This window comes from Onychomys torridus, chromosome 19 (assembly GCF_903995425.1).
Source record: "Onychomys torridus chromosome 19, mOncTor1.1, whole genome shotgun sequence".
NCBI classification, from domain to species: domain Eukaryota; kingdom Metazoa; phylum Chordata; class Mammalia; order Rodentia; family Cricetidae; genus Onychomys; species Onychomys torridus.
In genome coordinates this window covers 63,649,991-63,663,221 of record NC_050461.1, presented here as the reverse complement: position 1 = coordinate 63,663,221, position 13,231 = coordinate 63,649,991, and the positions used below count along the sequence as shown (strand labels likewise).

General features: G+C 37.7%; 1 protein-coding gene across 1 annotated transcript in view; it reads left to right on the top strand.

Annotated features, from left to right (window-relative positions):
* Nucleotides 1-12,800, top strand: part of LOC118570490 (vomeronasal type-2 receptor 116-like) — a 54,939-nt gene extending 42,139 nt beyond the window's left edge. Inside the window, exons 5-6 of the mRNA XM_036169019.1 lie at nucleotides 1,258-1,381; nucleotides 11,872-12,800. Coding sequence (XP_036024912.1) covers nucleotides 1,258-1,381; nucleotides 11,872-12,800 — 1,053 coding nt within the window. The remainder of the gene's footprint in view (nucleotides 1-1,257; nucleotides 1,382-11,871) is intronic.
* Nucleotides 12,801-13,231: the final 431 nt, after the last annotated feature.

Here is a 13,231-nt window from a genome sequence, read left to right as displayed (position 1 = left end):
ATACAAGAAATATAGTCAGAGGTATCAGATGCTGACTGTGATGAAACGTTATGAGTAAAAAATACTTTTAGAAGAAGTTAGTTTCATTTTATTCTTGTTCTACTTGTTTCAGAAGGATAATAATTTATCACTCTTGAGAGACATGGCAGAAACTTGTAGGTTTGGTGGTAGAGCAGGAACTGGAGAGATCACATGTCCATCCACACATGATCATCAGAGAGAGTAAACACAATGTGAATTATGCTTATAAACACTTTCACCACAACCCTAGTGATGTCATTCTCACTGCAAAATGACATATTCTAAAACTTTCATTATCTCACCAAAAAGTATACCTCACACACTTAATATACAGATAACCAAATATGGGAGGCACTTTTCATCCAAGCAATATTTCTGTTTTAGTAAGATTTATATCATTGTCCATGATCAGTTAGCATTTTGCTATCAGATTATAACTAGGAAGAATAGTATGATTGTGTCTCTGTGTGTGTGTGAGTGTGTGTGTGTGTGTGTGTGTGTGAGAGAGAGAGACAGAGAGAGAGAGAGAGAGAGAGAGAGAGAGAGAGAGAGAGAATTATCTTCCACTACAACTAAACATACAACAAAAGAAAAAGAGAAGAAGGGTTCTTTTGGCTGATAGTGTGACCAAGCCTTGTTCAATGGCTTGATTATGAGGACAGGAAGTGGTGATGATATCACATCCCTAGGCAGGTATCAGAGAGCAATGAATGCAGCTGCTCACCTCCTTTCTCTTTTCCCTCTGTCTGAGACAACAGACAATGAAATTCTGAGAGCTACCTTTAGAGTAGCCCCTTTACCCTCCATTAAATTTATGTATAACACTCCCAAACAAAAATACCTAAAGAATTGTTTCCCTAATTACTCTAAATCTTGTCTAGATGTGAATAAAAATGCACAATTCTGCTGGAAGTAAAAGCTACTAAACCAGTGATCACTTTGTAGCAAGACAGGACGAATTTAGAAGGAACACTAGATTTTGTGGGATAGATCCCCAGTGACCTAACTTCCTCATACTTGTCCTAATCTCTTCAAGTTTCAAAAAACACTTCCAAACTCTGCAACATTCTTATACTTGAGAATAAGCCAGGGATGCATGGGCCAGTGAAGTTCTGTCTAAACAGTTTTCTGCTTTTGTAGGTACTGTATTTGAAAACTAATTGTTTAACATTAAAAATTCCACTTAGTCTTTCCATAAAACCCTGAACATTTGCTAACAGCTTTCTTTTTTTTCAGATCCCTCATTCTGTGTGCCTAAAGAGCTGTGGGCCTGGATTCAGAAAAATTGCCCTGGAATACAGGGTTGTCTGCTGTTATGGTTGTATTCCTTGCCCAGACAATGAGATTTCTAATGAAACAGGTAGGTCTTACAGAGAACTTTTAACTCTCCACAGGATTCCATAAATTTTAAAGCAGCTGAGATGCCTGGAGAGAAGTCATAGAGAAAATGTTTCTTTCCTTTGTTTAGGAATTTAGATGCTACACTTCATTCCATTTCCCCTTAGAATAACAAACTCTAAGCCTTAATAGTCACAAATATTCTCATTTTCCCTTAAATAAGTCTTTATTATAAACTACAGAATTCAACAATGACTTTTCAAGTCTCAGAGAAGGATAAAAAGTAATGGTGGGGTACAGCTTAATCATGAAACACTTGTGTAGCAACTATAAAGCTCTGAGTAGAAGCCCCATAATTAAATGCAAATGCAGCAACTGAAGATGATTGTAAATTGACCAAAATAATTAGGGAAAAACCTAATGAATCTAGGAAAGAACTCTTACCTAATCCAAATCAAAGATTACAAAATTTTCGTGAATAACTGACTTTAGAAATATAGCACTAAAAAAAACTACTGAGGCATAAAAACCCACATGTGGACCAATGGAACCAACCTGAAGACCCTTATATTAATCTGCACATGTATGAACATGTAATTTTTGACAAAGAAGCCAAAAATGTACAATGGCAAAAAGAAAGCATCTTCAACAAGTGGTGCTGGCATAACTGGATGTCAACATATAGAAGATTTCAAATAGTTCCATGTCTATCACCATGCACAAAACTTAAGTCCAAGTGGACCAAAGATCTCAATATAAATCCAGTGACTCTGAACCTGATAGAAGAGAATCTAAAAATAGTCTTGAATGCATTGGCACTGGAAATCACTTCCTACATATAGTACAGTAGTACAGACACTGAGAGCAAAAATTAATAAGGGGGAATTCTAGAAACTCAGAAGCTTTTGTAGGGCACAGGACATAGTCATTAGACAAAACAACAGCCTACAGAATGGGAAAAGATCTTCACAAACCCCACATCCAACAGAGGGCTGATATCCAGAATATATGAAGAATTCAAGAAACTAGACAGCAAAATACCTAACAACCCAATTAAAAAATGGGCTACAGAGATAAACAGAGAATTCTCAACAGAAAAAGCTCAAGTGGCTGAAAGACATTTAAAGAATTGCTCAACATCCTTAATCATAAGGAAAATGCAAATCAAAATACCATCATACACCCATCAGAATGGCTAAGATCAAAAACACTGAAGAAAGCTCATGGTGGAGAGGATGTGCAACAAGGGGAACTCTCCTACACTGTTGGTGAGAATGAAAATCTATACAGCCACTTTGGAAATCATATGGTGCTTTCTTAGAAAACTGGGAATCAACCTCCTTCAAGACACAGCTATACCACTCTTGGGGATATACCCAAGGAATGCTCAATCATACCACAAGGACACATGCTCAACTATGTTCATAGCAGCATTATTTGTAATAGCCAGAACCTAGAAACAACCTAGATGCCCTTCAACTGAAGAATTGATAAAGAAATAAAGAAAATGTGGTACATATACACAATGGAGTACTACTCTGCAAATTAAAACAATGACAACATGAGGTTTGCAGATGAATAGAACCAGAAAATATCATCCTGAGTGAGGTGACCCAGATTTAGAATTACAAAGATGGTATATACTCACTAATAAGTGCATACTAGATGTAAAGCAAAGGATAACCAGCCTGCAACTCACAGCTCCAGGAAGGCTGGCTAGTAAAGAGGACACTAGGAAAGACACAGGGATTGCACAGTGATGGAGAAATGGATAAGATCTACATGAGCAAACTGGGGGGCTGGGGGCAATGGAGAGCAAGTTTTGGGGGAAAGGGAGCTTAGGGGAGAGGGAGGTCCTAGCTGGATCAGGAACAGAGTCAAAGAAGTAGGAAAGAGATATCATGATAAATGAAGACCGCATGGGAATAGGAAGAAGCAGACTGCAAGAGAAGTCCCCAGGAATCCACAAAAATGACTTCACTATAGACTACTAGCAATGGTCAAGAGGGTGCCTGAGCTGACCTACTCTGTTTGATCAAATGGCCAATTAACTTTTCATGATTGAACCCTCATCCAGTGACTGGTAGAAGCAGACACAGAGATCCACAGCCAAGCCAAAGGTGGAGCTCTAGAAGTCCAATCAATGAGAGAGAGGAGGGATTATATAAACAAGAGTTATCAAGACCATGATTGGAAAAAGTACAGAGACAACCAGCCAAACTAGTGGAAACACATGAACTGTGAACCAATAGCTGAGGAGCCCCCATCGAACTGGACTAAGTCCTCTGGATAAGTGAGACAGTTTTTTAGCTTGAGCTGTTTAGCTGACCCCCTTGCAGTGAGACTGAGACAAGTCCTTAGGTTTTTGGATGCTTGTACCTATGCTGAGACACTTTGCTCAGCCTTGGTGCAGTAGGGAGGGGATAGGACCTGCTTCAACTGAATGTACCAGGCTCTGCTGACTCCCCAGGAGAGACCTTGCCTTGCAGGAGGTGAGAATGGGGGGTGGGATGGAGGGTAAGGCTGGGGGTTGGGAAGAGGGAGGACAGGGGAATCCATGATTGATATGTGAAATGAATAGAAAATCTCTTAATAAAAAGGGATAAAAGGAAGAAAATGAACTACTGAATTCAAAAGTGTTACAAAGAAGCACATTCTATCCCTGTTTCTATATTCTTACCCAGCCTGCTTGTGCTCTTCTATATACTTAGCTGTGGTCAGATATTGAGTTCAATAATTGAAAAAGAATACTCAGTCTATAAATTAAATAACTTTCTATTTTCTAGATTCCAAAAATGTGTTCACACCAGTTTTTCTTCTTCATATTATGCTTTTATTATTTAAAATAATTTTAAATTTAAATATATTTTGATCATATTCTTCCCTCTCCTCAAGTTTTACCTGATTTCCTCACCCCTCTCTCCACCCACTATTACGTTCTCTCGCAAAGAAAAAAAAAAGCCAATGAAAGAAATAACAGCCTCCACATCAAAGAAAACAAATAAAACAAGACACAAACCCCAAAAACCCACCAATCTATAACCAAATAACAGAAAACCAAAAAACTGTGGAGTCCATTCCATGGTGGTCCATTACTTCTGAATATAAGATCTGTCCTGGAGTGGTTGATATATTAGTGTCACTCTACAGGAAAAAATTGATTTTACCTTTCTCAGCAGGTATACATGACAGTTCAGCATTAACCTTTGCCCTAGTGGCTAAGTTTGCATTAATTCATTTTTAATTTAATGGTTTAAACTCATTTTAATACACCACAATAAGATATAATAAAAAACCAACAATTATTACAACAAAGTTGGACAAGACAAGGCAACAGAAGGAAAGAAGGCAAAATAATTTGAAACCTACGCTATGCACACTGAGGAATCTCATAAAGACACTAAACTGGAAGCCATAATATATACAAAGAGAATGTGGTACAGATACATGCAGGCCCTGTGCATGTTCCTTCAGTCCCTGTGAGCTCATCTGAGCATTAATCATGTTGATTTCGACGGGGTAGTTTTCTTGGTATTCTCTGTCCTCTCTGGTTCTTATGCATTTTGTACATCCTCTTTTAGAGATTTTTGTCATTTTATCACTACATTTTTTTCATGTCTTATTTGACTATTATTTGGTTTTACCCTAGTACCCTGGGCTATCTAGTCTCAGATCCTTGGTCACTCAAACAATTTTGAGCTTTGGTTCTACCTCCTGAAGTGGGCCTTATTTCTAATCAGTCATTGGGTGATTATTCCCACAAGCTTGGTGCCAGCATTGCTCTAACATATCTTGCACACACTATACTCAAGATGAATGATTTATGGCTGGTTTGGTGTTGAGTTTCTATTTTGATAACATGCACAGTACCTTCCTGTACCAAAGATGCTGGAGCATAGGGGTGAAGGCTCTATATGCACCAGCTCTGCATCTCCATCTTCAATGAATTGTATAAGTGTTGTCTTCATCAATGGGACCTTGCTGTCAATTTGTGGAGAGTAACCTATTTTCTTGGCAGCAGCCTGATGTGCCTGGGGATACTTATGGTGTCCCAGGGTACAACTACTTAATTAGCTTTAACTTACACCTGGTACTGGAAGCTTCATTTGGTGACAAGAGATGGCCAGTTTGCACTCTGTCTCCTTCATTATTGAGCAACTTCATTTAGATCACCTTCAAATATGTATGTATTTTAAAAAGTTTCAACTGTATTATGACATGACACTCCTCAAAAGACCCTCAATTTTAGCTCCCTCTATTACCTCCCATACATCTTGCAAACATTGTTGCCACAAACTACTTCCTACAACACAGAGTTTCAGGTGTCCTTTCACCATGTAACTTAACACAAGTTATTTAACTTCTAGCTCTTTGCTGTTCAAACCTATTAAATCACATTTAGTTCTCACTCCATGTTTGAATTTCTTTTATCTTCATAATGATTCTCCTCAATACAGTATTTACTACAGAACAGCTTATAGGAAAGCTTTGCTTGATTTCCCCAGTTTACATATTTTTGTTGTCCAGAATAACTAAATGCTACCTTGTACACAGTGAGTTGAATTTTTCCCCACCTTCCTGCTCCAGGAGCACAAAAGAAACATTATATTACTGAATGATCTTCAGACAATGTGAACAGTCTGCAGTACAGAGAAGTGAAAAGACATAAGGGCTGCTTTAGACTACAGAATCTCTACTAAGAAGAATAAGTCATACACATATTCATGTTGTCTTCCATTGTAAAGTAAAATTACTGAAGTCTACTGACTTTAGTAGCTGTTAATTACATTGAATCTATAGTTGTATTGATTCTGAAAAACATGTAAAATAATACATGGATTAGTTCTTTGAGATTTAAAACTTTGGTGTTTTGATCATGTTCACCCTGTCTCCTCAGCTCCTCATCCCCTTTTTTTACCATTCCAACTGTGTGTGTATAGCAATATACTCAGTGATATTTTAACACTATGTATGTGGTGGATATGGTTATTCTTCTATGGTTAAAATCATCTTTCTATAGATATTTGGTCTCAATATGGGCCAGGTATAGGTTCCATCCAGTGGGGCTGGCCTTAAATCTAATCACAGTCATTAATTATGCCCATAATATTGGTGCCACTGTATAATGAACGAACCTGTCTTCCTAAAATATCAATTATTGTAATTCATATGACTATAATAGACTCATGAATACTTTTCACATTCAGTAATATGTTTAGCATTTTCCAGCACTATGAAAACTAGCCAGGAGGAACAAACATTCTGCGTCATTAGATGATTTACTTTTGTGACACAAGCGTGTCCTTTCTTCAACAATAGTGGATTTCTGTTAAGTTCTAGAGGACAACAAAGACTAAGGGCCATAGCTTGTAATGTTTTCATTCTATGGGACCCCACTCTTGCTATTGGTGATTCATTTTCTAGCACTAAGTGAAGTACTTTGAGGTATTTTCTCCCCTTATAAAATAACTACACTTAGAGTCTTTTTAAATGTGTATTAGTATGTCTTAGCAAGATTCTACAGTAGTAGGTCTCCAAACAACTTTTTCTAAAAGGCTTTAGCAGTGTTTCTGACAATTTTTCACCATAAGTAATTCAGTGACATTAATACTATATCAATTTACCAGAATAGTAATATTAGGCTGTTCTTGGGGGCAATTTAGCCATATGTTCTTAGTTATAATATTGATTCAGGTACAATTTCCATCAAGTGGGTTGGGCATTAATTGAGTGATTAATTTCTCCCATAAAATTGGTACTACTAACTTACCAGTGGGCCTTTCTTACCAGGAGAGTTAGTCTCTCTCTGTGTTCTCCTCTATACTGACCTCCCATTCCCCACACCACTTTCTGTTTCCTTTTCTATCATTTTCTTGTCTCACTGTATACCACTGTTCTACCATACTTGACTTAAGACTCACTTTAACCTGTGACTTCTTAGTCATTTCCTAAACTCTGTGGATATTACAAATAAAACACAAATGTCTAAAGGTTTAAGCTAAAATGCACAAATGTGAACATACATGCAATATTTTACTTTCTGGGTCTTGGTTACTTCTCTACAAATGATTCTTCCAACTAATTTTTATAAGAATTGAATTAGTTTTTTTCTTAACATCTTAATATTATTACAGTCTCTCACTTTTATACTGGTATAAGTGAATCATGATAAATCCCTTTCCAGCTTTTTGGAAAATATTACCACTGATTTCCATTATGTCATTACCATTTTACACTTATATCACAGTGGCAAATGGTACCTTTTTCCACCTTTACCACAAACCTCAGCAACACAGGCAAAGGTTTGCAAACAGTGAACAGATATTAAAATACTTATTAATTTATATCAATATGATTAGAGCTTACAAGTATTATTAGTAAAATAATGACTACATATAAAGTAGATAAAGTGCACCATCACACCTTATAATATGTAATTGAATGGTCAAATCATTGCAACTTTGTTGAATGAGAGAACTAATAAGCCAGGCATAACTACATGAATATGAGCTGAGAGAAACTCAAGATTGTGAAGTTGAGAAATCATTAATTCTTGTCCATTATTAGCAAAATATTGAAAACCTTTGTCAAAATACATTTCAGGAACATGATAAGAAATAAAGTAACTAAAACCAGAGAATATGAGAATGAACATTAACATATGGTACTGGGTAGCGAATTAAACAATTCTCAATAAATGGCATCTGTGACATTACATATTTACATAGGGAAATTACATATTTACACATTGAATTTTTGTGTAACAACCTTATTCTCTGGAAAACACTAACACTTTTAATAAAATTACTTTAAATTGTGGAGTTATTTTATTTTGTATGTTAAAGGAATGTTTATTGTCTTAAAGATTCTTACAAATTTCAGGAATTAAAATTTTTACTGTGCATATCTCTATTTTCAAGGGGACTCCAATATAATGTGATGCTTAAAAAGCATTTGTAATTAAATAGTACCATTACACAACTTTTTGGGCTTTGTTTAAATAAGTTCTGTAATGCTTTTATAATGGATAGACTGCTCCCTATTTGCTCTTTTATTCATCTTTTCATATCTAGTTTTCACACATAACAGTGCCTCCTCTCCTTACCCATCCTTTTTACAGATTCATGACTATGACTCTGAACATGTATGTGTGTGTGTGTGTGTGTGTGTGTGTGTGTGAGAGAGAGAGAGAGAGAGAGAGAGAGAGAGAGAGAGAGAGAGCCTCCTGGCTTAATCACAGTCATTTGTGTGAATAGAATTGAAGACAGTGAGTCTCCCTTTCACTGAATACATAAATAAAAAATTTTGTAGCAATGAGGTATACAGTATTCTGAGTTGTTCTTTGAATATTGACCATTGTTTCTTGAATGTTGACCAATTCATACTTGTACAGATACATTGCAATCATGCATAACTCTTTAGAATTAGTGATTGCAATGGCCATGTATTTCAAAAGAGATGAGAGTTTGTATCTTTTATGTCCATCTTCCCACTCTTACAATGTGCCTTCCCCTTCCCACCCCTACAATGTGCATCCAGTAAAATGTACTGGAATAAATAAAATTCAACTAAAATCAAATTTGACAATCTCTTAAAAACCTTATCCACAAAATAAAATAGGGAAAGTCTGATGATGAGTTCAGTTTTTAAAAAGTACCAAAAGTTTTAAACATAATGAAAATATGGCAGGAATGCATCAATAAGTATACATTTTAATTTCAAGATTAAATAAAAACATTCATTGCAGAGCTTGAAAAACAGTTTTGTGAATACTAAAATATCATAATACTTCTGCATCCATATGAAAATGAATACTATCTGCTGGGGATATATTCTGTATGCTGTGAATGTATTGCTCTGATTGGTTGATAAATAAAATGGTGATTGGCGAGTATATGTGGGACAAGCAGAGAGGAGAATACTGAGAAGAGGAAGGCTGAGTCAGTAGTCACCAGTGAGACAAAAGAGGAAGTGAGACATAAAATTACCAGTAAGCCACAAGTCATGTGGCAACTTATAGACAAATAAAAATGGGTTAATTTAAGATACAAGAACTAGATCACAAGAAGCTTGACACATTCATACAGATTGTGAGTAATATAAGTCTCTGTGTGTTTACTTGGATCTAAGTGGCAGTAGGCTACGGCAGGACTGGAGATATCTACAGCTAGATATCCACAAAGTTTTGAAAACAGTTTCACTACAGAGTATTTTCAAGTTTCAAGTATATGATAATGCCCATTCCCTCTTGTTCCAACAAACGGTTGAACAAAATTGGAGAGTGGCAGGATCCATGACACTTCATTGGGCAACAACTGAGGATAGCATGAGTGGCTCTCCTTAGGGCAAGGCCTCTGGAGACAGTGACCTACTTGGTAAGGACTTACATATAGTACACTGCATAATTCTGGGCATGACTCCAGCAGCATGTGTGCTATGTGCTCTCCTTGTTTTCACTATGCTAGCCACACTGCTGCCATAATGAGTCACAGTATCATGAAGTGTAATATTTAATATTTGCATAACTGTTCTCTATGGAATTATTTTAACCATAAAAGCTTTAAGGAAAAGCTATAATAGTAAATGAACAACAACAACAATGATATCATGAAATTTGCAGGCAAATGGATGGAACTCAAAAATGTCATCCAAGTGAGGTAACCCAGACTCAGAAGGACAAACATAGTATGTACTCACTCATAAACGGATGCTAGATTTAAGGCAAGAGACAGCCAGACTACAACCCACAGCTCCAGAGAAGCTAGCTAACAATGAGGGACCCCAAGAAAGACACATAGATAGATCAGCAAAGGAGAAATAGATGAGATCTACATGAGCAAACTGGGAGTGGGCAGGTATAACAGAGGGTAAAGAATGGGGGATTAGAACATAAGGAAATGGGAGGGTTGAACTGGAACAGGGACAGAGTGTGAGAGCAAGGAAAGAGATGCCATGATAAAGGAAGACATCATGGGAATAGGAAGAGCCAGGGTACTGAGGGGAAGCTCTCAGGAATCCACAAGGATGACCTTACATTGGACTACTGGCAATGATCAAGAGTGTGCCTGGACAGGTCTACTCTGTTGGTCGGTCATCATAGAGACTTTATCCAGTGACTGATGGAAGCAGATGCAGAGATCCATAGCCATGCACCAGGCTGAGCTCCCAGAATCCAATCAATAAGAGAGAGGAGGGATACTATGGGCAGGGGACGTCAAGATCATGATGGCGAAACATACAGAGATGACCAACCACACTAGTAGAAACTCATGAACTGTGGACTAATATCTATGGAGCCCCCATAGGTCTAGACTAGGCCCTCTGGATATGGGAGACAGTGGTTTAGCTCTAACTATTTAGGGGCCACTGAGGCAGGGGGATTGGGACCCATCCCTGGTGCATGGGCAGGCTTTTTGAGGCCAGTGCCTATGGTGTTACACCTTGCACAGCCTTAGTGCAGGAGGGAGGGGCTTGGACCTGCCTCAGCTGAGCATGCCAGGCTCTGCTGACTCCCCATGGGAAACTTTGATTTTGAAATTGTGGGGGTGGGGGGTGGCTTGGGAGGAAAGGCTAGTGGGTGTGAAGAGGGAAGAGGTGGGATCTATGGTTAGTATATAAACTGAATAGAAAATTTCTTAATAAAAAATGAAAAAAAAGAAATACTGTGAAAGAGATGATATCAAGAGTTAATGGGGACACTCATAAACAGGGAATGTAATAGAACCACAGAAACACACTATTCCCTAATTTCTAATAACTGTGCCAATACTCCAAGAAATTAAGGGATATAGACATAAGGACAAGAGACAAGTAATGCCAGCTGTTAAGAGTAAGTTTTTAAGTTATATTACCTATAAGATAAAGGAAAAAATCTGATATACCCCCAGAGGGAATAGAATCATCTGAAATGTAGAATGGATTCATCCAGCTCTGACAGGTGAGTTGATTGCAAGAACACAGACCTTACATCCTCTGATAAATATTAACCTAGAGACAAAACTGCCTCTCAAACTCCATGATGCTGTAACTGCACTTGTTGCCAACTTGGAATACTGTTCTACCTATAGATGTGCCTAGATTGAAAAGTTCCTTTGTAGCTTGAAAAACTGCCTATACTTCTGATTATGAAGATATAGATCCAAAATGTCATGGCTATAAGTGGGTTAATAGGGAGACAGAAGGGAAAACATACAAGGAACAATCAGTAATTATTGTAATGACTTTTAGAGACTTACGGAGTAAAACAGGTTGTAAACTGTTCAAGCAAGCCATTGAGGCTGAATAAATAAAGATGGCTCAGGAAGTTTGTAGCCACTTGTTTGAACATCAGCAAGTGGCCACAATTCCTCCTTGGCACTAATTAAAATCACTATATTGTGCTTATTTTTTTTACTATAAGAATACAAAGGAAGATGAATTAGCTAGCAACCCAATGAGCAGGTACTGAGACATGGCTCTGTATAAAAAGAAATAAAGCAGCAATGTCTCACAATTATCTTCATTTCTGACCAGATGTAGATCAATGTGTGAAGTGTCCAGAAAGTCAGTATGCAAATGCAGAGAAGAAACAATGCCTGGAGAAAACTGTGAGTTTTCTAGCCCATGAAGACCCCTTGGGGATGGCTCTCACCACCACAGCACTGTGTTTGTCTGCACTCACAGCTATGGTTCTTGGGGTATTTGTGAAGAACAGAGACACTCCCATTGTCAAAGCCAATAATAGAGCTCTCAGTTACACCTTGCTCATCACACTCACCATCTGTTTCCTCTGTTCCTTGCTCTTCATTGGCCGTCCCAACACAGCCACATGCATCCTTCAGCAGACCATATTTGGAGTTGCATTCACTGTAGCTCTCTCTACTGTGTTAGCTAAAGCAATTACAGTGGTTATTGCCTTCAAGATCACTTTTCCAGGGAGAATGGTGAGGTGGCTAATGATATCAAAAGCTCCAAACTTAATCATTCCCATCTGTACCCTGATTCAACTCGTTATTTGTGGAATGTGGATGGCAATCTCTCCTCCCTTCATTGACCAAGATGCTTATGCTGAACATGGACACATCATCATTTTATGCAACAAGGGCTCAGCAGTTGCCTTCCACTGTGTCCTTGGATACCTCTGCTCCTTGGCACTTGGAAGCTACACCATGGCCTTCTTGTCCAGGAATCTACCTGACACATTCAATGAAGCCAAGTTCCTGTCATTCAGCATGCAGGTGTTCTTCTGTGTCTGGGTCACCTTTCTACCTGTATACCACAGCACCAAGGGGAAGGACATGGTGGCAATGGAAGTTTTCTCAATCTTGGCTTCCAGTGCAGCTCTCCTTGGCTTGATCTTTGCCCCCAAGTGCTACATTATTTTGTTAAGGCCAGATAGAAACTCTCTTAATCTCATCAAGCACAAAACACATTCTCAAAGAAATAAGCATCTTAGACATTAGTAAACTAAACTTTATTTCCATGTTAATAAATTAAAGAAAAGTATAGAAGTTAGTCTTCTGTCAGTTTGTCCTGTAGTCTCTTTCAGAGATTGATAAGAAGGCACTTCTTTTAAGCCTACAAATGTGATAATGGTTTCAAACTCCTTATTATCCTGAACTGTTCTGGACTTCAATGATAAAGCAAGAACACCAAGAAATTTGCTGTGTTATTTGCTCTGTATGAAAAGTAGGAGGCAATCTCTGCTACAGAGCTACAATATGGGTTTGACTTCCTAGGTTACCATTTACTTATCCAATCACATTAGAGTCTCTTTTTCAGAAACTATCTATGGTGAAATTTTGTTTGTGCTTTAACAAATAAATCTTGCCTCAAGATCAGAGTGTAAAGCTAGCCACTAGAGGAAATAGGAAGTCATATTGCTGGGTGGAGA